General features: G+C 42.6%; 1 protein-coding gene and 1 long non-coding RNA gene across 6 annotated transcripts in view; one reads left to right on the top strand and one right to left on the bottom strand.

Annotated features, from left to right (window-relative positions):
• The window catches only part of bcas3 (BCAS3 microtubule associated cell migration factor), a 408,395-nt gene that overhangs the window by 60,746 nt on the left and 324,075 nt on the right, over positions 1-23,574 (top strand). For all 5 annotated transcript variants that reach the window (XM_086216159.1, XM_086216158.1, XM_086216161.1 and 2 more), the window contains exon 14: positions 12,126-12,259. In XM_086216159.1, the coding sequence (XP_086072285.1) occupies positions 12,126-12,259 (134 nt within the window). The remainder of the gene's footprint in view (positions 1-12,125; positions 12,260-23,574) is intronic.
• LOC147254519 (uncharacterized) lies at positions 11,829-23,496 on the bottom strand. The gene is made up of 3 exons (XR_015118170.1): positions 23,369-23,496; positions 15,484-15,583; positions 11,829-12,261 (listed from the first exon to the last, which is right to left on the bottom strand). It is a non-coding gene; the product is annotated as an uncharacterized LOC147254519 (long non-coding RNA).

Below are 23,574 nucleotides of genomic sequence, written 5' to 3'. Positions count from 1 at the left end.
GGATCTTGGAAAGCCCAGTACTTTTGGCCGGGAAGAGTTATGTAAGAAACCTTGGTGGCTTGTGTGTGTTGGAGGCTCTACAGAGGGTGGACCAGTGGCCGCCAGTTCTTAGTGTGGCGACTGGCGCTTTGTGGTGCTTTGGGGGATCAGTGGATCTATTCCTAGTGGTGTAATTAGAGGGACTCAGATGAAGTGCAGTGGCAAAACACTCTCTTTAACAGCTGCAATGTGTGTGTGCTTGTTTTCTTTCACGTCTCATCCTCTTCACTCGCCCTTAACGATCCTCGACTTGATTATCAGGTACAATGCCAAGGTCAAAATATACTCATGTTTTGATGGGAGGGATATTGTCCAACAACTTTGAATTTGAATTTCTTTGTCCATGACTGGCACTAGATGGAGTAATTGATTCAGCAACCATGCAAGACACCATCCCCCTTTTTGTGATTTCAGACCTCTTCCTCCACAGCTCTGCTCCAGTCTGATAGGCATCTTGGGTGAAGAAGGATATCAAATTTTTAGTTTGATTGTTTAAGTTTTTACGTGCTGCGTTATATTTAATAGTTAGTAGAAGGAAGTGGGTCTTTCTTTCAGGTATGCAAACAAAGTCTCAAGTTAACAAAAATAAGATATAGGATAATTGTTATTTAAAGCACCACCAAATAAATGTAGTGGTTTGCCTAACTGAGATAAATGAATATGAATGCATACAAATTGCATTGAAATGTGATTTAGATGATTGTGTGTTAGCTTTGAGAACACCCGCCCTCGTAAGGCCAAAATGTCTGAATCAAGTGCCACTCCCTTTAAATTTGGCAGTCTAAATTTTGAGTCACATTCAATATATATTTTTTCAATTTAAAGAATCTGATTGTAATGTTAAGAGACGGTCCAGATTTAACCCCTCAGCTCAACCTGTGCTGGACGACTGACATATTACTCCACATTTGGCAAATTTGGTTTCTCGAAGAAACAAGTTAGCCAGCACCCCCTGCTACTTATCCAGAATCTACAATCACACAAACAAGGTCGAAAAGGAAATGGCAGAGGAGTGGGGGCTACAGATAACTGGGTCCATAACATCAGCTCTCAGCTTAATGAGTTTCATAGGCATGTCCTAGAGCTACACCTGGATTACAGCTGTTTACTGCAAGTTAGATTTTGCTGTGACTGAAATGCTGTGAGCAGGAATGAACTATAGATGATCTCTTGATCCTAGCTTCCCAGCTCTCAGATACTTTTAAAATGTTTGCAAATTTACATAAACTGTAAAACTGTAAGCAGCATCTACTTTGTAAAGTTTGACTATCCTTAATATATAATAGATTTTGGGACTGAGTTACACAATTAAACCACAAATAGTGAAGATTAATTAAAAAATGTGACAGCCATCGATTATGTTTGTTAAATAGAAAGTGGAGTTTATTTTCAGATCCTGTTTAATAGTGGTTTGCAAACAAGCATATAAGTGCATTACAACCTCCGAGAAGACTGCAGTGGTTACATTCCCATTCAGTCACATGATATTACATTTTGGAGTGGCTGGCAAATCACCTTATGCAGCACCTAGAGGTTAAATTTGGTTTAGCGGTTCAGTTTTGGGGCGGTGCAGTGGCTAGCATCATTGCCTCACAGCAAGAATGTTCCAGGTTTGAGACCGGGATTAGGTTAATCGGAGACTCTAAATTGACCGTAGGTGTGCTGTAAGGGCGAATGTGAATCTGTATGTGTTTGCCCTCAGGCATGGGGTCTTTCTGTGTGGACTTTGCATGTTCTCTCTGTGCCTGCATGAGTTCACTCTGGGTACTTCGGCCTCCTCCAACAGTCCAAAGACATGAAAGAGGGGACTAGGTTAACTGAAGACTCTAAATAGACTGTAGGTGCAGTTTTGGGAGTGAATGGTTGTCTGTCTATATGTGTTGGCCCTGTGATGGACTGGCAACCCATCCAGGGTGTACCCCACCTCTCGCCCAAAAGCAGCTGGGATAGGTTCCAGCCCCCCTGTGACCCTTTACAGAATAAAGGGTAGAAAATGGATTGATGGATGGATAATCAAGTTCAGTCAATAGGCTAACATAATTAAAACACCATTTTTGCACATCTTCATGAAAGTTCTTAATACGGCAGTTTAAAAGGGCCCATCAAGCCAGCAGTAATAGCAGATGAGTCAAGACTCAATCCCTCCCCACTCTGAACTGTCCCATAAACCATGTCCCTGCTTTAGAAACAGGTCGGTCTAATGAATAGGCTGGCCTGGTTAGCCTGACCATCGAAGCAGCTGTGCCGTGAAGGCAGCTCTCAATGGTGTAATAACTCTGTCTCTCCATTTTACTGATGTGTGAAGGGAAACCAGGCAGTTGCCAAAAAACCCTGGACCCACATGCACATGTTCAACACGAGGGGAATTCCCACACACAAGCTGCTGCACTGGGCCACAGTCTTCCAGCCACACATTTAGCATGGACTGAATTGTGTCTTCACACCAAGATTGTAATTAGCACTCACAGTGAAGCTCTGATGTGATTTGCAACTGCTACTTTACTCAGTCTTGCCTTGCCTTTTTCATTATTTTGACTGGGGATTGTGTGAATCATGTTTCTGTCTCTGGGGTGTTCCATAGACAGTATGGTCTCTGATGTTATGGTATTGTTGTTACATAAATTGCCAAGTACAAGCATTTGTGACTCCCTTGATTGGTTATGTAATTGGTTATGGTTACCTCACTGTTTTTATTTTCACAATTTTATACTAAAGGTAGAACTTAAGGAACACAAGACTTATCCAGCATTCAAAGCTACTTTGTGCTTCATAGGCCTCCTTGAACAAGTTATCTTGATGTTGTGTTGAACTAAACAGGGGACAAACAATGTTGGTTTGGTATTGATCTCTAAGACCACCCAATTCCTGGCTTCAATTTTTAGGACTTGTGCAGAACTTCTATCCTATAACTTCTCAATTTGCATTTTTAATGAGATTTCAATTGACCTTTAGAGTCAATGAGAAGTTTTTTGTGCAGTAGACTCTAGTAGACTAGCTTTTGATTTCAATGAAAGTTGTTCATTCCTACCTCCTGGCTAGATTGTGCAGGGCGGTACGGTGGTGCAGTTGTTAGCACCTCACAGCAAGTAGGGTGCGGGTTCGAGTCCTGGCTCGGGCACAGGATCTTTCTGTGTGGAGTTTGCATGTTCTCCCTGTGCCTAGGTGGGTTCTCTTTGGGTACTCCGGCTTCCTCCCACAGTCCTAAGACATGCAAATGGGGACTAGGCTAATTGAAGATTCTAAATTGACTGTAGATATGACTGTGAGTGTGAATGTTGTCTGTCTATATATGTTGGCCCTGTGATGGACTGACGACCTGTCCAGGGTGAACCCCGCCTCTGGCCTGAAAGCCACTGGGATAGGCTCCAGACCCCCGCAACCCTTAACAGGATGAGCTGAAGAAAATGGATGGATGGATGGAACTTCAGTAGACGCACATAATGAAAAAATACCAACTTAAAGTACTGAATATCTAAAGCAGATTCACTTCACTGGTTCTGTATAATTTTATAGAGCTGAGGCTCCAGGAAAATGATAATAAACCATTCATTTAAAAAAAAGTATCATAAGTGGTTACGTGACAAGGGCCAATGAAAATAATTCGATTGGCCTGTGAAAAATTACTAAGGATCCCCAGAAAGCTCCTTTCGTGCTTGATACTCACTAACACACCAGACACCTCAGTGGTGTGGAGTCATTCACAGCCTATGCAATGTGGTAACTCTGTGTGTGTGGTTTTTGTGTGTGTGTGTGTGTGTGTGTGTGTGTGTGTGTGTGTGTGTGTGTGTGTGTGTGTGTGTGTGTGTGTGGCTTAGTGGGAAAGGGGTGAGTTGCTAAGTGGTTTAGTTCCCATCAAAAGCACTGTCTTTGTTGTACTGACAGGATGGAAAGGACAACACTAAATGTAATTACAATATTGATAAAGTTTCAATGCATTGTGTACACATTGATATAAAACAACATCCCGTCAGTAAATCGCCCTTTCATTGGGATTACATTGAATCTGTTTGAGAGGTGTTGATTTTATTTTCATGGACATTTTGGGGTCTGTAATTTGTGGTATTTTTTAACAATATCATATTATTAATTGGCTGCACGGTGGTGCAGTGGTTAGCACTGTGGCCTCAAAGCAAGAAGGTTCCGGGTTCGAGTCCCGGCTCGGGCACGGGATCTTTCTGTGTGGAGTTTGCATGTTCTCCCCGTGTCTGCGTGGGTTCTCTCCGGGTACTCCGGCTTCCTCCCACAGTCCAAAGACATGAAAGAGGGGACTAGGTTAACTGAAGACTCTAAATAGACTGTAGGTGCAGTTTTGGGAGTGAATGGTTGTTCGTCTCTCTATGTTGGCCCTGCGATGGACTGGCGACCTGTCCAGGGTGTACCCCGCCTCTCGCCCGTTGACGCTGGGATAGGCTCCAGCCCCCCCGCGACCCTTAATGTGTAGGAGTAAGCGGAAGATGACGATGGATGGATGGATATTATTAATTCATTCTTATTTCGTATCATTATTAATATGGATCATATTGAGAGGTGTTTATAATATTTTATCTATCATTTTTCACAATTTATTGTGGTGAAAAATATTGGGATGTATTGCACCAGTGTGTTATTGTTCTGCTTTAGATAGACCTAGAAAATTGTCACAATAGATTGGAGTACATAAAGGTATTGCATGAAATAAATAACTTCAATTTTGTTACTTCCAGAGCCTTACTAGTTGTTAGCACTGTAGTGTTACAACCAGTGGGTTAGTAAAGCCACATGTGTATGTCCTCCGTGGGAGCATGAATTCACAAGATGAATGAAATGCCAATCTGCTCGTGAGTTATTTATTATGTTTAAAACAGTGGTGTACGTGTATGTGCACATAGCTGAGGCCATCCCAAAAAGCTAGGTCTAGAGTGCATATTTAAAGAGGATGAAACCAAACTGGATACAGGAGTTTGCATGTTTGTTTTGAGTGTTTTCTTTTCACCCATCACCCACTTTTATATTTGAGGATAATTTTGACTCGACATTTAGATTAATTTGACAAGTGTGATTATATTAAGTAGAAAACATATTATTGTGATTCTGATCCCGATTTAAAGAAAATGCGTTTAACCACCAAACAACTAACATTCATAGTTCAAAGGCTTTGTGCTCTGTATGCCTCATAAAGGCACAGCAATTATAGCTACATCAAACACTGTGGGTTACAATCAGTATGTTTAACATAACAGCTTCTTGGAAGCTGACTATGTTAACTAGTAGCCCAAATTTACCCTCACCAGAGGAGAGGATAGTAGTTTGCTTTCACTTGGTTTTTTTTACCTCATCCATTCACGTATATTTACATTTGTAGGAGCAAGGTCTGCTTTCTCACAGGGGTGGTCAGTGTATTTATAATGTGAATTCCTTGACAGTGAATGATCATTTAAACTTTTCTGTTGTGGTCTTGATTGACAACCTTTGTTGTTAATAATACTTAACTATACTGGCATCAAATCACTTTATTACACTCTTATTCTCTGGACTAGTCTATTAATTGGCAACTCGCAAAATTAGCTGCATACTTGCAGTGACCAGCCTGCCGTGGACAACCATATTAGCACAAATCTGGGGCCATTGTTTCTTTCAAAATGCAGTTCGTTTGGGTGGTGGGAGAAGGAGAGCACAGCTGCCTGGACCTGTGGTTTATTCCCCAGCCAGAAGTCAGTCCCTCTACTGCACTAGTGCCCACCATACATCACTTCTCATACCAGTGGATGGAGAGAAGCTCACTATCTGCTTCTAGAAGCCTGCACTAGATGTACTAGACACTCTGAACAGGAGCGTTAGACCCTGTTCTGAGTGAGCAGTTTGTTGGACATTATGTTACATCATTTTGGAAAAAGTCAATATATTTTGTTAGTCTGACTAATGGAGTCAAGCACCAGATCCATAGCTGCCCTGAGTAGTAGATCCTTCCGTTACTCATCTTCATTCAAGTCCCCATTGCTGTTACGTTGATTGACTCATGATCATGAGCTTATCTGAGATGGAACAGGTAATTTTTACTTTGCGATATTGACTGCTATTGCATTTCTTTACGTACATTTGAATTTGCAATTAAGGAATGCTCAGCAAAGAGAAAACAAAACATAAAATTTAATGAAGTGCATTTTTCATTATCCTTGCATCTTTGGTCAAAAGACAGCTCTCCTACAGTTTGTTTTTCTTTAAACTCGGTGGACAATGTATCACTGTAAAATCTTACTCATGTCAAGCAGCTGTGAATGTCCAAAAGGATTTTGTTTGTTAACAGAACAGAACTCTTAAAACTCCAACGAGACTGTGTAAATTCAAGGAGCTTACCTTGCGAGCCTTGCAGTCTGCCTTTTTACTCAGACAAGGGATTTAGTGTTGATCGCAGTCCCAAATTGTTTTTCAGGAGATTGTGGACAGGAGCAATTTGCTCTGGGGATTTTTATACATGACATCAAAAGAGGCCTGGTGTTCCCCCTAAGCTGCCGTGAGAACAGGTTTTTGTCGTGTTAGGAAACCACAGAAAAAAGAAACAAGTCTATATATTGGAAATCACTGTGAATTTGTTAGCTTTAAATTGGGTTTTATGGCCATGGTAGATAGGTGTCATGAGAACAAAGGCTACTTTTATAGTGTCTTGTATTTTAGTCACTGAATTTCCTTCTTTTTGGCAAAATATTACCTCCATTGTGCTTAAAGGCAGGTCTAGCAGAACGTGTGCAAATATGTAAATGCTTCATAAAAACAGATTTGAGTGGTGTTTTTTTCCACTTAATGTCATGAAAGAACAAGCCTGAAGCTCTGCCTTGAGAAGAATCACTCTTTGTGAACCTGACCGCCACGGTGCCTGCATCTTGTGTTGTCGGCACAACTTTAAAGCCTGCTGGCTTTTGCCCTGTTAAAGGAGTTAGCATTCCAACATACTAATATTAAACTAAAGGAAGTTTCACAAATAGGTGAGCCATACACACATACATACACACAAACACACACACACACACACAACACGCACGCATGCACATGTACTTTTCATATCTATTAATATCTAATTGCTCCATGTGGTCTATTAAGCACATAGAAAAATCCAACCCTTCGTTTCAGCCCACTGTACATCAAATGAACCATTAGCACCTTTCCCAACCCTCCCTTTGCTCTCTTATTTGCTCACTTTTCTTTTATTAATCAATCATTTCTTTTCCTGGAGGGAATCCTCGAGGAGCCATGCCTCCAGTCCACCCACCTACATTGCTGCTATGTTTGCTCCCACCTGGTGTGTTAGCGGTTCCAGACAATCAGGGCTGGTCAGCCACTTGTGCCAGCCCTTTTAATGCCACTTGGAGTCCCTGGTAGGCAGCAACTGTGAAGTAGTGTGAACAGTCCGCCCCACCTTGCACTCTCAAGCTCTAGTTGTCACTTGTTTGCAATAGTTCTTATCAGACTAGACCCTGGGAACTTCGAGGCTCTAGGTGTAGTTGTTTTTTCACCACACTATTATCATTGCACCCACACGTAGCTCACTTCGTTTGTTCAGACACACTTGTTTATTGGGTGACTGTCACAGTGTTGTTTTTTTGGGGGGGTTTTGTTTGTTAGACTGGGAAGGTTTGTGTAGGCAGGTAAGGTTGTGTTTTTTTATTCTGATTCCTGTTTGGCTGTGTTGCAGCAAGTCTAGAAAGCCAAAAGGAGGTAAGATAGGCACATCTTCATGTTTTGGTTTTATTACTTTTATGGTTTGCTGTCACCTGCAGCCTCTCCCAGTGGGACTCCCACACCTGCAGAGTCAAGCCTTAGCATTTTCTCCGGCCCTAGTAGCCTGGTTTTCAGTTGTTACAATAAACATTGGTTTGCTTTTCAAATGTCTCTGTTGTGACTCGGTTCCCTTACCCCTAGACACTCCTCGGTTGTAACAGCAGCCTTCAGCCTTCCTCCATCCAACATTTCACTTCTGCCATCCCTCTCTACTACCCTTCTTTTCCTCTGTAGTTGACAGGCTTGTTTCAGAAGTCTATACCAACATGCAGTAATTAGAACATTGTCAGGCATTTTTTTTTCACCTTATAGTAAGTTGACTGCTAGTTCAATGGCATCCAAAATACTGTGGTACAGACATGCTCAGGTCAGTTCTTTGTACCTTGCTGCAACATCGCCCTCAGTCTTCATTTATCCAGCTTGATGGGGAGTGGTAGCCTTTAGCTTATCTTGTAGCTCTGCTTGCTTTCAGTTCTGCTTCCTCTTCCACTCTCTCATTCACTGCCATTGCATTCCTCCTGGGATAGTAGCCTTAAATGATCTTTATTTTCTGATTAGCTATGCTGCTATGTGCTCACAGTCAAATACAGTTTGATTGAATATAGTGATGATTGTGGTTGTGGGTTGAGCATCCCTCAACTTTGTAGTCCAAAACAACCCCTGCTTAAATCTTCACAAACTTTATTCAACTGCTGCAATCTTCTGGTCTTTTTTAGGAAACAAGTTTTGAATTTACTAGTGTCTGCCATGTCATTCTCCTACATACAATTCTTACTGGTTAAAGGGAAGCCAAATATCTTAATTTGTTACCTTAAGCATTTAACCATTCGATTACTTCAGAATTTAAATTTTGTCACTCCAGTGAGTGGAATCCTCATTTATTCCCCTCAGAATTAAACTCATTACCATATAAAAACTAAACAGAAAGGTTCGTGGGTGACAGAGTATAATGGGGTGGTGTTCGGAAGTAGTTTGATGGTGGTCAACTAAATGTGCAGTGATGAATATTTTCAAATTTCCTACAAAAGCGGATCACAGTGTCGATGGTAACACCAACTCATCAGTGAGCTGTGTGTACAGGTTGGGATTCAGAGTGATACTTTATTGTGTATATACCCACAAATGGGAGAGCACATACAGATATGCACATGCAGCCACACCCCCACACACACGCCCATTCTAAATTGCCATTGCCAGATCTGAAGACAAAGCCCCATCGTAGGATGGATAGTCTTTCATTTGTGTGTTGAACCACTTTGCTCTGAAGTCTGTGCATTCTGGTAACAGTAAAGCAATCTGAATCCCCCCAGGACTCTTGTCTTGTAAGCTTTATGCCTTCCACATGGTTATAATTCAAGATTTTCCTGATTTACTAACATTTTTTGAGCCTACTTTTGTTAATTAGAAAGTTTTGTTGTGGTCTTTTGTGTTGCCAACTAGGGATCTCACCGCCCTCTTTGTTGCTCTCTCCATTTCTTTCTTTGCCTCTTCCTCTCTCTCCCTCTCATTCTCTCTCTCCCTCCCTCCATCTGCTTTTGTCAAGACTAAAGCTAGCCCAAGTGCTTTTTAAATGAAACATCCTCCCACTATTAATGGGATTGAGCAGATGTTTTCTGTTTGGACAGTCAGGGATGAGACAGTAAGGCCTGCAGCAAAACAAACAAAAAGATTTTAGGGAGAAAAGCAAAAAGGCAAAAGAAGATATTTATGGAAATGATTATATCACTTCCCTCATATCCTATACGTATACATGTCTTGCACACATGGCAAATTAGAGGTCATCCCCTCCAGTTTAATGCATGTCTAAGTGTGTGTGCCAGAGATTTTTGTGCTAAAACATCATAAATAACATTGTAACCCCTGGGACAAGGTGTTATAAATAGGACGTGTCAAATCCTGCTCCAGTCAGCCTCTGGTTTCCCTGAAACCCTCTCTTTTCACCCGCCGAGCGGCTCAGCTACTTTCTAATTTGGCCTTCCTGCGGGCTAACCGACTGACGCCTCTGTATTTCAACAAGGCCACAAAAGCCTCAGTTCTTGGGCGCTTGTGCTCAAAAGCTCTCCTGCTTTTCTGAGCTGTTACTTTTTTGGAGGCTAGACTCTACCATCAGCAGATGAGAAACGCCAGCCCCGGTCACAATGCAGCAGCCAAGATTCATCTGTCAGAAACCCAGCGGCCAGACTGTCCAGCCACCGGGTGGGCAGGACCTGACCAAAACAGAGAGTAGGAAGAAAGGAAGAAAGAAAGAGTGGAGTGTGGGGAGAGAGGGATTCTAGAGTGAGAGGAAGCTCCCAGATAAACAGACCGCAGCGCCTCAACTCTTAATCACCCTGTGCTTCCGTTTCCAGACTCTATAATTAGAAGGGCCCCGTCCCTTTTTTCTCTATATTCCCAGTTGACGCAAATGCTTCTTGTGGCTTGGCACCTCGTTTGGGGCGTGGGTCTCCAAGAGTTTACAGGCCCAGGGCCTTAACTCTCCGGCTTTCTGGTCGCTCTAACACAGCGTGGATAGCCAACCACCATCTTAATGCATGTTTCTTTCCAATTTGCATGACCCCATTACTCATGTGCTCCATACCTCCCTCACTCTACCTCCTTTTAAATGATTTTCAGTTTTGTTTTTAAGGATTGAAGTCTTTCAACTTTGACTGAAAAGCAAAATGTGGCGCACTGGACTTTTCTTCTCCAAAAAAAGGGAGTGTTTTCCATCTCCCTTGCACGTGTTACTAAATCCTTTTTAATCTCATGCCATTCCAGCCTCCTCTTTTTGTATTTGACATGCCACCCAATAAAGCCCAGCCACTAATTAAAACCTTACTGCAGCCACCACATAAAAGTCTTCATGGGCAAAAACTCAAAGGAAAATTGCTAATTACTTTAATATCATTTCTGCATGTGAAGTATCTAAAGGAGGAAAGGTTGGATGATTTTTTTTTTGTTTTCAGTCATACACTCTGCATTAGCGATGCGTTCTGAAAATTTTGAATTGCCCCTGATTGACCGATTTGTTTGTAACAACCTGAAACTCTCCTGGGGATGGGATTTGGGCTGTGCTTGAAAAGCAGAGCGGCTTTTTTTCCTTGCTGGGCCAGTTTAGATCTTGGTTTGTTCTGGTGTGGTTTGTTGAGCATGTTGTTTATGGTGAGAACCTATACTTTCTAGAGTTTGACAAGCTTCAAATAAAACGGGACCAAATGAATGTGCCTGTCAGTGAGGTTACACTTGTGCTGAGCTGTGGTTCAGTGTTTCATTGAATCTGTGCATGTGGGTACACATGCACACGCATGCGCACACACACACACACACACACACACATGCACGCACACACACACACACGCGCACACACACACACACACACATACACACACAAACCCATAAACATACATGTATGTAAGAATGCATCTCCGATGCAGATATTCATCATCTTGTCTGTCCTGGGAGAAGCACACGACTCAAGCTGTGCTTTTAACCAGACCAAGCAATCATGAAAAGAGTATACTGTGTTTTCTGACAGCAACAAATGATAGCTGGCCTGATTTTAATGAGCTGGTTTGTTTGTGTTAAAGTCCCAGTAATTCTGTCACGCTCTCTAGCATTTGCCCTGTACTGTTGCAGTGTTTGCTGCATTGGTGTTAACCGAGGGAGTGAAATACAGTTCACATATTTTGGTTTGCCTGACTTTGAGTCAGTTTACCATTATACAGGCTACAATGTTTAAATGCACAGAACCAGAGTAGCTTTGTGTGTCTGACACAGAACATTTGATTTTTTTCCCCACTTACTCACAATAGTTACACTAGTAAAAATAAACTGCCGTATTACTGTCAGATACTGCTTTAAAACTTGTTTTTTGATTTCTTTTACAAAATGGAATACATAACAAAATTCACAAGATTCATAATTCAGTGGGATTTATGGGGATACTATCTTTTCATTGTGCCTTCATAAAGTCAAGTATTTTCATAGTGGGCATATTTCAAAAAGAATGATCAAAATCAATGCAACACAGTTAAATATTTTAGATATCTGTACAGCAGAGATAACAATTGTTATGTTATTTGTTAAATGTTATTCAGATATTACATATTACTGGATAGAACTGAATAATAAGTATTAAATTTAAATATACATCACTGAAGCATGTATAAAGTACAATAAGAAACAATTACATGTGAAAGTAAAAGTAAATCAAACAATTTTATCGTACAATGGTTAGAAATAGCATTAGGTAACGTATGTGCAGTAGTTATAATGATACAAACTTAATTATTGAATTCAGCTGTGAGAGGGAGTCCTACTGCTCATGACTGTATATATCTTCATATCGTTTCTAGGAATGCTGCTGGTGACTGCTGACACTCTGGGTCACGATTTTCACGTATTCCAGGTCCTCACCCATCCATGGGCATCCTCACAGAGTGCTGTTCATCATCTCTACACACTGCACCGTGGGGAGACTGAGGCTAAGGTCTGAGACACAAACACAAAGGCTTTGACCAAATTCACAATTAACATTTACATTTATCCTGAGGGCTCCCATCACAAAGGGGAATACTCCAGGTATAGATGTGTGCTGATCATTCTTTAAGCAGCAGTTGTGCTCTGGAGCAAGTTGAAACGCTACCTGATCCACTGCCACCCTCTGTGAAAGGAGAAGTACATACTTATTGTGCCTTTTTATTATTATTACATGAGGTCTTCAAATTTTGAAAAGCCTACTACATTATATTGTGAGTGCTTGAATCATCCTGAGAAGAGATGGACTTTTTTCTGGCTTTCTTCTGTTGATGGAGGGTGGCAGATACAAATTTCATTTTAGCGTGTTTTAAACATGTAACAATTAACTATTTTTTATTTATTTTTATTTTATTTTAGTTAAAAGGGACAGTGCCTATTAATGAACATTTCACATGTATACTGTATATGCCAGCTTGTAGCCAAAGGCTAATTTACAGCCATAGTCCCTTTGCAGGTTGGTGTAAAAGGTAAGAAAGAAGAAGCAAACATATACTACCAAAAGAAAGAGAGAAAGAGAAAGAAGAAAAAAAAGGGATGAAGAAGAGAGAGAGAGAGAAAAAAGACTTACAACAGGGATACATTACAAACAAACAAACAAACACATTTGATTAAAAATCACACTGTGGCTGTGTAAAACCTGCTGGGAGGTAGAGGAAAAAGCAAGCCAAACTCCCACTTTTTGATTTTATTTCCCTGAATATATCTAGTTTGTACTGTTTGAATTTTTTTCTTCCTTTTCTAATTTCTGGTAGATAGGAAGTACTTTGCATTAATGTGATGCCTCCTATTAGTTATAAACAACAATGTACCTGTTTTTTGTGAGTAAAAATAAAGTGTGGTTTATTTGCATAAAGAGTATAAAAGTGACCTTTTTCAGACCAAGCACAAGTGCAACAATTTGTTACTGAGATGAGTACAAACTAGGGCTGGGCAATTTATCGAATTTTAATCGTCATCTCGATATCAAAATGTGCGATTAATTGCAAAAGTCATGTGTCCATGATGAGAAGTTCATTTTCACATACTGCGAAAATAAACCAATCACATGCGACGTTGGTAAATTAGCCGCGCGTTCGGCCCATGACATTAATTGGTGGTGTGGTGTCAGCTACATACGCCGTGTGTGGTGATAGCCGACATTAGCAAGCTAGTGGAGCCGGGGGCAGGCGCGTTACGTGGATGACGGCTGAAGATGAAGACGCAGAGAAAACTAGTGAGCGCGAGGAAAATGAGGTGGACCTAGTGGCGATAAAATGGCTCCTCACTCATTTGGAGCTATTTTGGGTTCAAACGATACGATGTTGTACAAGCCCAGGTACTGTGTAAAACTTGTGGGGCGGTCGTGGCAACTACGAGGGGAAACACGACCAATCTTCATCAACACCTGAAACACCACCAAAAAGAACTGCACAAACAATTCAAAGACAGCCAAGGCGCAAAACAGCCGACAACACCAAGTCCGCATGACGTCAAAGGATTGCAGCAACCGTCCATTTCCGTGACTTTAACAAACGCGACTCTGCAGCCACTAGTTTGCCCACAGAGAGGCTCTTTAGCGCGTCAGGGAATGTGCTTACATGTCAGCGCTCCTGCTTGAAACCTAGCAAAGTGAACATGTTGGTGTTCCTGTATAAGAACTTGAAGTAGGAGAAGTGTTTTTGGAGTTTTGGGATCTCCTTTTCTCTTGATTTAGTGGTTCTATAGTACTGTAATTGCCACCTGTTTAGCAAGATGATGGCATTGGCAGGTCTTGATCTTTAAAATGGGAGAAATGTTTAATTTGCCAGTTGCCATGTTTAGTGTATGTTATTGATGTTTTCTCCCAGATATCTTTTAGTTAGAGTCTTGGAAATTGTTTGAATTTGCCAACAGTCAGATTTGAGACTTGTGCAATTGCAATATGCAATATGTTAAAAAATAAAAGCATATGTTGGATACAAATAACTTCAATTTCTTCATTCTATGGGCATAGGCTATTAAATGTTTGCGGTCTATGTTCGCTGTAAATATTAAAACAGAAAGATATGCTTAAATGTACTGTACCAAACATGTACCCTTTGATATTTCATTTTATATATCTCTATCTCCATCTATCTATCTATCTATCTATCTATCCATCCATCCATCCATCCATCCATCCATCTATATATCTATATATATATATCTGTATCTATATCTATATCTATATCTATATCTATATATATATATATATATATATATATATATATATATATCGTTATCGCAGTATTGAACAGTGTTATCGCACATCGCATGTTTTCCTGATATCGCCCAGCCCTAGTACAAACCCAGCTTTCTGATTTGATAGCCGAGCCTCTTACAGTTAACAGAAACAGTATCATCTCCACAATGTCAACAGTTAAAGCTACCCATATTAAAACAAAGAGTGTGTCTCTTTACTCTGACACCCACAGTGCTATGTTGCGAGGCAACACACATACTGTACACAGTCGTCATTAGCAGAATACATGTAATGAAGTTTGAGTACTTGGTAAGTCTTCATTCTTTTTAACTTTTATTTGCTTAACTCCAAACACTGCTGAAATCTTTCTTCTCACCATCATATCTTATCAGTCTGACAAATTTTAGCTTGCAGTTTAATTTAGTGATTAATTCAGATGACTCCATTTAATTTCCCAACATGGTTGCAAACTTCCCCGATGACAACTTTTGTTTCATGTCCTCCATCCTTTGCAATCTATGTAAACATTTACTACCTGAAAGGTAACATTTCGCCTTTGTGTTGCATTTATGTTTTGTCACATAGATGACACACACACACACCTAACAAGCCCAATCAATAAAGAAGGTCAGTTGCTTTTTTTGCACTTAATTTCACTAAAATAACTTAAAAGCGCAAAACCAAGTAAGCTAGCTGAGCTGACATGTATGAGCCTGACATGACCTGAACATAACTTCTGGTTTTATCTTCTTCTTGGAGCATGCACTTTGAACACTCAGGGTCATCTATAGTGGGTTCCTCTGCCACCAGGGAGTATTCTGATTATTAGGATGTTCTCGGGTTTAAAAGCATTTAATGCAGAATGCGCTTTCCTTTTCAAGAACTTCCTGGAGTCAGCAGGTCAGCAGACATAGCCACATAGTTATATACATTTCTTGACACCATAATGCTGTAGGTGAGGAGAGAACAATTACCATACTTGATCCATGGATCCTCTTGAGTGTCAAGTTGTGGTGCTCTGCATCAGGCTGGGAATCACAGTCTTCCAAACCACATACGTTTAGAACAGACAGTCTGTTTTAGAAATAAGCATTGGTAAGTTGAAGTAACATGCCAGGTCATAAACAATAAACAGAACAAATTATTACATGTTAAAGAATTCTTCTTAACTACTCCTTCTTCATCTGTTTAGAGAAACTAATAAGGATGGAGCTTCTTTTTTTCGTGTCAAAACTGAAGGTGGCTGTGTTTGGTCAGCCTTTGAAGTAGATTCATATGCTTTTGTATGACTACGTTCTCTGCTAGGTTCAATCTAACAAAACAGCACTAACACTTGCACACAGTTTTCATATATATATATTTTTTTATTTTTTTTTAGCCCTAACTGGTATTTTATTCCAACTGGAGGTAACTAAGGGATGAACATTGCACAGAAAGTACTGGTTTCTGGTCCAGGAAAGATGGAACCACAATACACTTTGTTACTGGGTCTTTAGGCTAAGCCTGACACTCAGCTGGAAACTAACAAGATTTCACATATATTAACAAGGAAAACTTGGTTTTCAGCACAGTGGCACAGAGGCTTAGTGAATCCCACTATTACCTCACTTGATGGTCTCCTCTCTCTGGTTCCTCAAATCAAAGACCTAGTACAAAAAAACTGCCCACCGCTAATTAGAGTATTGAGGATTGCTATCTATACAATAACAATAAATAATTTCTTATTATTATTCTTTAATTAATTTTATATGTTAAATTTATAGAATAATGTCTCTGCTGAAAATGTTGTTGGATGTTTATACAGCAAAATTTAAAAATGTAATGAACCATTAGTAAAGAGGAAAATCTCCATTGGGAAATAATAGATAACATTTTGGCTTCTGAAATGGTTTTTAAACTGACAAGTGAAAAACAACATGATAAATCTGTAGAATTGGTGGATTGCAGAAAGATAAAATTGATGTTACACCCAAAACACACCTATGATCAATTCTACTTTACTACTAAGAATTCCTTTGGGCTGGACTGTCCTGCATTTCCATGTGGGACATTCCCCATAGGAATTTGTTCAAAGCACATTGGATTTATGACAGATCTTTTAAATTGGGCCTGATATATTGAAACTGCATCATGACTTGAAAAAGAATTTAGATTGACATGAATATCAGTCAAGTGTTTGGTTAACTCCATGGATGTCAGTGAAGTAATTAGTTTGCTTAGAAAGTTATATCATGTGAAAGAAGACAAATGTGTTTACATTCTTACAAACAAAGTAGTGTGAAAGGTGTGGCAGTGGGGGTGAATTAAACAAAAAATGTTGGTATAAGTAACAAAATAAATGTCCTGTGATTCAGATCTTCTTCAAAATGTTGACGTTCAAGGGTTCTTCCTTGGCCCAATATCCACCCCATCAGCAAGTTTTGTGAAAATTGACCTTGTAGTTTGTAGTGTGGGTCCGGTGCTTTGTGGCTTGGGCGGCAGTTCAAGGCGGGGGCCTTGGCTGTTGGATCCCCAGGCATGGAAGCTGGCCTTTGGGACATGGAATGTCACCTCTCTGGTGGGGAAGGAGCCGAAGCTGGTGGAAGAGGTTGAGCGTTACCGGCTAGATATAGTCGGCCTCACCTCAACACATAGCTCCAGGTCCGGAACCCATCCCTTGAGAGGGGTTGGACTCTCTCTTTCGCTGGAGTTGTTCCGGGTGAGAGGCGGAGGGCCGGGGTGGGATTTTTGATCGCCCCCAGGCTCTCTGCCTGTACATTGGGGTTTACCCCGGTGGATGAAAGGGCCTGCGCCTTTGGATTGGGGAACGGGTCCTGACTGTGGTCTGGGCTTATGCATCGAACACCAGTTCAGAGTACTCACCCTTTTTGGAGTCCTTGGGAAGGGTACTGGATGGTGCCCCGACTGGGGACTCCATTATCCTACTGGGAGACTTCAACGCTCACGTGGGCAATGATAGCGTGACCTGGAAGGGCGTGATTGGGAGGAACGGCAGGTCCGATCTGAACCCGAGTGGTGTGCAGTTATTGGACTTCTGTGCAAGTCGCAGTTTGTCCATAACTAACACCATGTTTGAACATTAGGATGCCCATCGGTGCACATGGCACCAGGACATCCTAGGCCGCAAGTCTATGATCGATTTTATTGTTGTATCATCTGACCTGCAACCGCATGTTCTGGACACTCGGGTGAAGAGAGGAGCTGAGCTGTCAAGTGATCACGATCTGGTGGTGAGTTGGATCAGGTGGCAGAGGAAGATGCTGCGCAGACCCAGCAGGCCCAAACGAGTAGTGAGGGTTTGTTGGGAACACCTGGTGGAAGAACCTGCCAGAATGACCTTTAACTCCCACCTTTGGCAGAGCTTTGACCACATCCCGGGGGCGGTGGGGGACATTGAGTCCGAATGGGCCATGTTCTGCTCTGCCATTGTCGAGGTGGCTGTTGTGAGCTGTGGCCGTAAGGCCGCTTGGGCCGGGTGCGGCGGTAATCCTCAAACTAGCTGGTGGACACCAGAGGTGACGGGAGCCGTCAGGCTTACAGGGCATGGCTGGCCTGTGGGTCTCCAGACGCAGCCGACCGGTACCAGCAGGCCAAGCGGGATGCAACCATGGCAGTCGCCAAGGCAAAAACTCTGGTATGGGAGGAGTTCGGTGAGACCATGGAGAATGACTATCAGTCGGCTCCGAAAAGGTCCTGGCAAACCATCCGTCGCCTCAGGGGGGAAGGCGGCAACTTGCCCACACTGTTTACAGTGGGGACGGGAGGCTGCTGACGTCAGCTGTGGAGATAATTGGGCAATGGAAAGAATACTTTGAGGAACAATCCCACCAACACATACTCCATGGAGGAGACAGAGTTTGGGGAGGGGTCATCCAATCTCTGGGACAGAAGTCACAGAGGCAGTTAAGCAACTCCGCGATGGCAGAGCTCCGGGTGTGGATGAGATCTGCCCTGGGTGTCTCAAGGCTCTGGATGTTGTGGGGCTGTCTTGGTTGACACGTCTCTGCAACATTGCGTGGACATCGGGGGCGATGCCTTTGGAGTGGTAGACCGGGGTGGTGGTCCCCATCTTTAAGAAAGGGGACCAGAGGGTGTGTTCCAACTATCGGGGGATCACACTCCTCAGCTTCCCTGGAAAGGTCTACGCCAGGGCACTGGAGAGGAGGGTCAGGGCGATAGTCAAACCTCAGATTGAGGAGGAGCAGTGTGGTTTTCGTCCCGGCCGTGGGACCATGGACCAGCTCTTCACTCTCACGAGGGTGCTGGAGGGGGCATGGGAGTCAACCAGTCCACATGTGTTTTGTGGATCTGGAGAAGGCCTATGACCGTGTTCCCAGGAGCACCCTGTGGGGGGTACTCCGGGAGTATGGGGTGGATGGCCCCTTACAAAGGGCCATTCGGTCTTTCTAGCAGAGGAGTGACAGTCTGGTCCGCGTTGCCGGCAGTAGGTTGGATTTGTTTCCGGTGAGGGCTGGACTCTGCCAAGGCTGCCCTTTGTCACCGGTTCTGTTCGTAACCTTTATGGACAGAATTTGTAGGCGCAGCCGGGTGGTGGAGGGGGTCGAGTTTGGTGGGGGGAGGATTTTGTCTCTGCTTTTTGTGGATGACCAGCCATCAGGCCACGACCTTCAACTCTTGCTGGGACAGTTCGCAGCCGAATGTGAAGGGGCTGGGATGAGAATCAGCACCTCCAAGTCTGAGGCCATGGTCCTCAGCCGTAAAAGGGTGGTTTGCCCACTCCAGGTCAGGGGGAGGTCCTACCTCAGGTGGAGGAGTTTAAGTATTTCGGGATCTTGTTCACGAGTGAGGGTAGGATGGAGCGGGAGATTAACAGGTGGATTGGGGTGGTATCCGCAGTGTTTCAGGCACTAAACCAGTCCATTGTGGTGAAAAGGGAGCTTAGCCAAAAGGCGAGGCTCTTGATTTACCGGTCAATCTACGTTCCAACCCTCAACTATGGTCATAAGCTTTGGTTTATCACTGAAAGAATGAGATCGCGAATACAAGCGGCCGAAATGAGTTTCCTCCGCAGGGTGGCTGGATTCTCCCTTACAGATAGGGTGAGATACTCAGTCATTTGGGAGGGACTCAGAGTAGAGCCACTGCTCCTCCATGGAGGAGTCAGTTGAGGTGGTTCGGGCATCTGGTGAGGATGCCTCCTGGACGCCTCCCTTGGGAGGTGTTCCAGGCATGCCCAACCGGGAGAAGGCCTCAGGGCCAACCCAGGACATGCTGGAGGGATTATATCTCTCGGCTGGCCTGGGAACGCCTCGGGATTCCCCCGGAAGAGCTGGTGGAAGTGGCTGGGGAGAGGACAGTCTGGGCTTCCTTGCTGAGGCTGCTGCCCCCGCGACCCGGACCAACCAGATAAAGCGGAGGATGACGACAACGACCTTGCAGTTTCTGGGAAATCCTGCTAAAAGACAGATAGATGATGGCGCAAAAATAAACTGCTTCACATAGGTATTAATTGTAAATAAAAAGTATGTAAAGTCCATAAATGCACTGTCATTTCCCCTCAACTAAGGGTCATTGTCAGATGTTGAGCTTCCATACTGTGTGCCTTAACACCAACCATGACAGAAACTTTGCATTGTATATCAAAAGTCCTTACTCAGCAAAACTACTTCAGGCCTTGTTCGGTTCAGAATTATTGACTGACAAACACACTCACTCACACACACACTCACTCACTCACACACACACACACACACACACACACATACACACACGTTGCTTATAGTTAATGTATAACCAGACAGCAGGTCCGCTGACCAGCTGCACACTGAAACTGCTTTGATCTAACTTTTCGTAAACACTGACTGCCAGCCTTAGCCTAGTGCTTTGGCCAGGGGTTATCACTTCACATTCACACACACATACTCAGACACAAACTGAAGAGTGATAAAGTCTTCTGTTAGGTGGGTGGAGAGACGCCTTATCTGTGTCTAGCGGACAAACACGTGGCAGGCTGTCAGTGACCTAAGGCCAGGTAAACAGACCTGCAGCTGATAAAAGCTGGAGGGGTTGGGCCATAGGACAAACTGAAGAGTGCTAGTTACTGAGGTTTGAGAGCTGACACAGAACTGTCCAATCAGCTGTGATTCCACTGGTTTGGTTTTTGAAGGTCCATGTTTACCTGCACTTATGCAACTGTGTTCGTGCTGGCTTTCTGCAGTGACTTGATTTCTTCACTTGTGTGTAAATGAGAAACCTGCTTTTTAAATTGGGCAAGAGAACTGGACGACTGCAGCTAGATTGTTCCTGGAAACTCCTCAGTCATATACAGTTTATATGTATCCATATTCAAGACGAATTGGTTTGATTAAAATTACATACAATTACAAGCAGTGAGGCATCTTCATATTTTAAATTATTTAATCCAAAGTTTCCCTTCAACAGTAACTGACTCAAAATTGCAAAGGAGACTGAATCAGTTAACACTGCTGAACATGTCTCTGTATCACATAATCATTTTAAATGATTAACTGAGGTTAGAAGTGAGGTCAGTGGTATAAAGACATGGGATTACTCTCCTGTAATGTACATTGCGCCATTTAATTTGCAACCAAATATCTTTGGGTGTTTTATAAGATTGTGTTATTACTGAACACTTGCCTAATATTCAGACACCCACCCTAGTGATATGAAATGAAAATGAAATCTTAACCTTTAGAACAGTATTAATAACTTAAAGCTTTACTTGCAAGCGTTTCACAACTTTCAACATCACTGTTTCATTTCATCAGCGAATGAAGAGGACACTCCATTCACTGATACTGAGCAGAGATGTGTTGGATTGCTCCAGAAGTCAGATAGTAAAGGATGGTCAAGTTAAGAGTTTCGTCATGCATGCATTTGATCACGTCAGTATTCAGCAAAATAGTGGAGTGTGGCTAGGTATTGTGTGGAGTGGTTTCTGTTGTAGTTCTTTTGCTTGAAAATTTTTAATTTATTTTCAGTCATGTAGGCTAGTCTATTCCCACCACTCTATCTTTTTGGCTCAGAAAATCAGTCGCTGGGTTTACATGGAGCCTAATATTCCAACTAGAATCGGATTAGAAGCCCAAACCGAATAAAAATGTTCCATATAAACACCTCAATCCGAATAAAGAGGCCCAAACCGAATGGAATTTCATTCGGTTTCACAGGGGTAGAATATTCCTTTTCCCAAGCCGATCAGATGTAAAATCTTATCATGTAAACGGTGAAACGGAATGCTGTCAGGCTGTGTTCTTTCTGCGCATGCTCTGTCTTGACGTAAATGCGCAGTGACGTTTCCTCACTTGAAAAAATGGCGGCTTCCAAGCAGCAGTGCGCGCAGAACTGGTCTGCGGCGGAGAGTTTATTTTTAATAGAAACCCTTAAAGATCTGAACATTATCGCACGCTTAGACAGTAGGAAAAAAAGAAATTCTGATCTGTTCAAAAAAGTCCACGTCAAGCTCAACGAAAACAGGCAGCACGGGCCAACACCGCAAAATAAAAACAAAAAGGCCCCCTTCTGTAGGCCGTCTCCTCTTCCTTGCTTCCAGTAGAAGCGCCTTGCCAAGCTTTTGCTTGAATAAATGTGTCAACACAATCCGAACGACTGTGCTGATCACACGATGGACCTCCATCATTGATCAGTCACGTGATGTTTACATTGCTCTGCATGTGACACAGCCGTAAAACGACGGTTCCGATCAAATGAAGTGGCACATGTTAACATCAGATCGGAATAGGTCACGTCACATGTAAACAGTAGACCCGAGCTCTTCAATCGGAATAATTTCAATCGGAATGAAGAAAAAGTCTGCACGTAAACGTGGCTACTGTGGTGTGAATAAATTAACAGAAATTATATCAATAAAGATTTGCTTTTTCAACCAAGTGTATTGTGTTTGACTTTAAGTCTTATATCTCGCTCTCTTTGTCATTATTTTGGTTCATTACTTAATTTATTTTTTGGATGACCAAAGCTCGTCATGCCTCAGAGGTAGAGTGGCTGTCTATCAATCGAAGGGTCACTGGTTTGACCCCTCACCCCCGTTGACCATGTCGAAGTCTCCTTGAGCAAGATACTGAACCCATAGTTGCTCTTGATGTGTAAGTTGGCGCCATGTATGGCAGCCTTCACCATCTGTGTGTGTGTGTGTGTGTGTGTGTGTGTGTGTGTGTGTGTGTGTGTGTGAGAGAGAGAAAGAGAGAGAAAATTAGACATTGTAAAGTGCCTTGAGTGCCGTTATGGTAGAAAGGCGCTATATAAATTGAGTCCATTTACCATTTTACTTCCAGGATGTTGCTGATTAAAAAGAAAACCACAACTCTGAAGGTTTAAGCGTGGCTTCTGATAAGTGTCAAGGATGCGATCACATCCTCTATGCACAGGGACAGATGAGGGCTCTTCGGTCTCTCTGGAATGTCTACATAACATCCATGGTGGTGATTGCATGTGACAGTGGATACAATGTCATTCCACCTTAAGATAACATTTGACAACTGTTTGATATCTGTACAGTCAACACACTATGGGTGTACAGCCTTAACTACCCTTCAGGTAATCCCCCAACTGATAAAATGGATTGAGACAGTAAAGAACAGGCTCCATGTGGAGTTTGAGCTCTGACAGGTCTATTATGGCCAATTACGACAGACACAAAGTAGTCCTCTCTTATCTTCAAGTCCTCCCATAGTCAGACACAGTAGAGGTCAGGCCTACTCTTTCACTCATCTTTGTGAAGTGAACTTGCTGTCTGGTATGCAGAAGATGGCCTATTAACTGTCATTGCTCGGGACAATTACCCAGTCTGACCTGGCAGAAGATTAGAGAGACCTGCAGGTACAGAGCTCTCTCACATGGACAGAGAGACAGACTTACCTGCTGGCTACAAACTAAGACATTCCTCTTCTTTTCTCCCAGTCCCTTGCCTTTACATTTTTGCAGTCCTGTCCACTGTCGCCACACCCTGTGTTTTGATTGTCAAATGATGAATGCACACACTATCAGCACATCAGTCTGTCACCTCTCTCCTTCCTCTTTTTTCATTTGCTCTCTCACTTCTCTTTCTCTTTCCTGTGCTTGCA

This window comes from Aulostomus chinensis, chromosome 10 (genome assembly GCF_037954235.1).
Source record: "Aulostomus chinensis isolate RoL2024-O1b breed Wild chromosome 10, RoL_Achi_v1.0, whole genome shotgun sequence".
NCBI lineage: Eukaryota > Metazoa > Chordata > Actinopteri > Syngnathiformes > Aulostomidae > Aulostomus > Aulostomus chinensis.
Note: the sequence above shows the minus strand (reverse complement) of the source record. Positions and strands in the feature narration are given on the sequence as shown.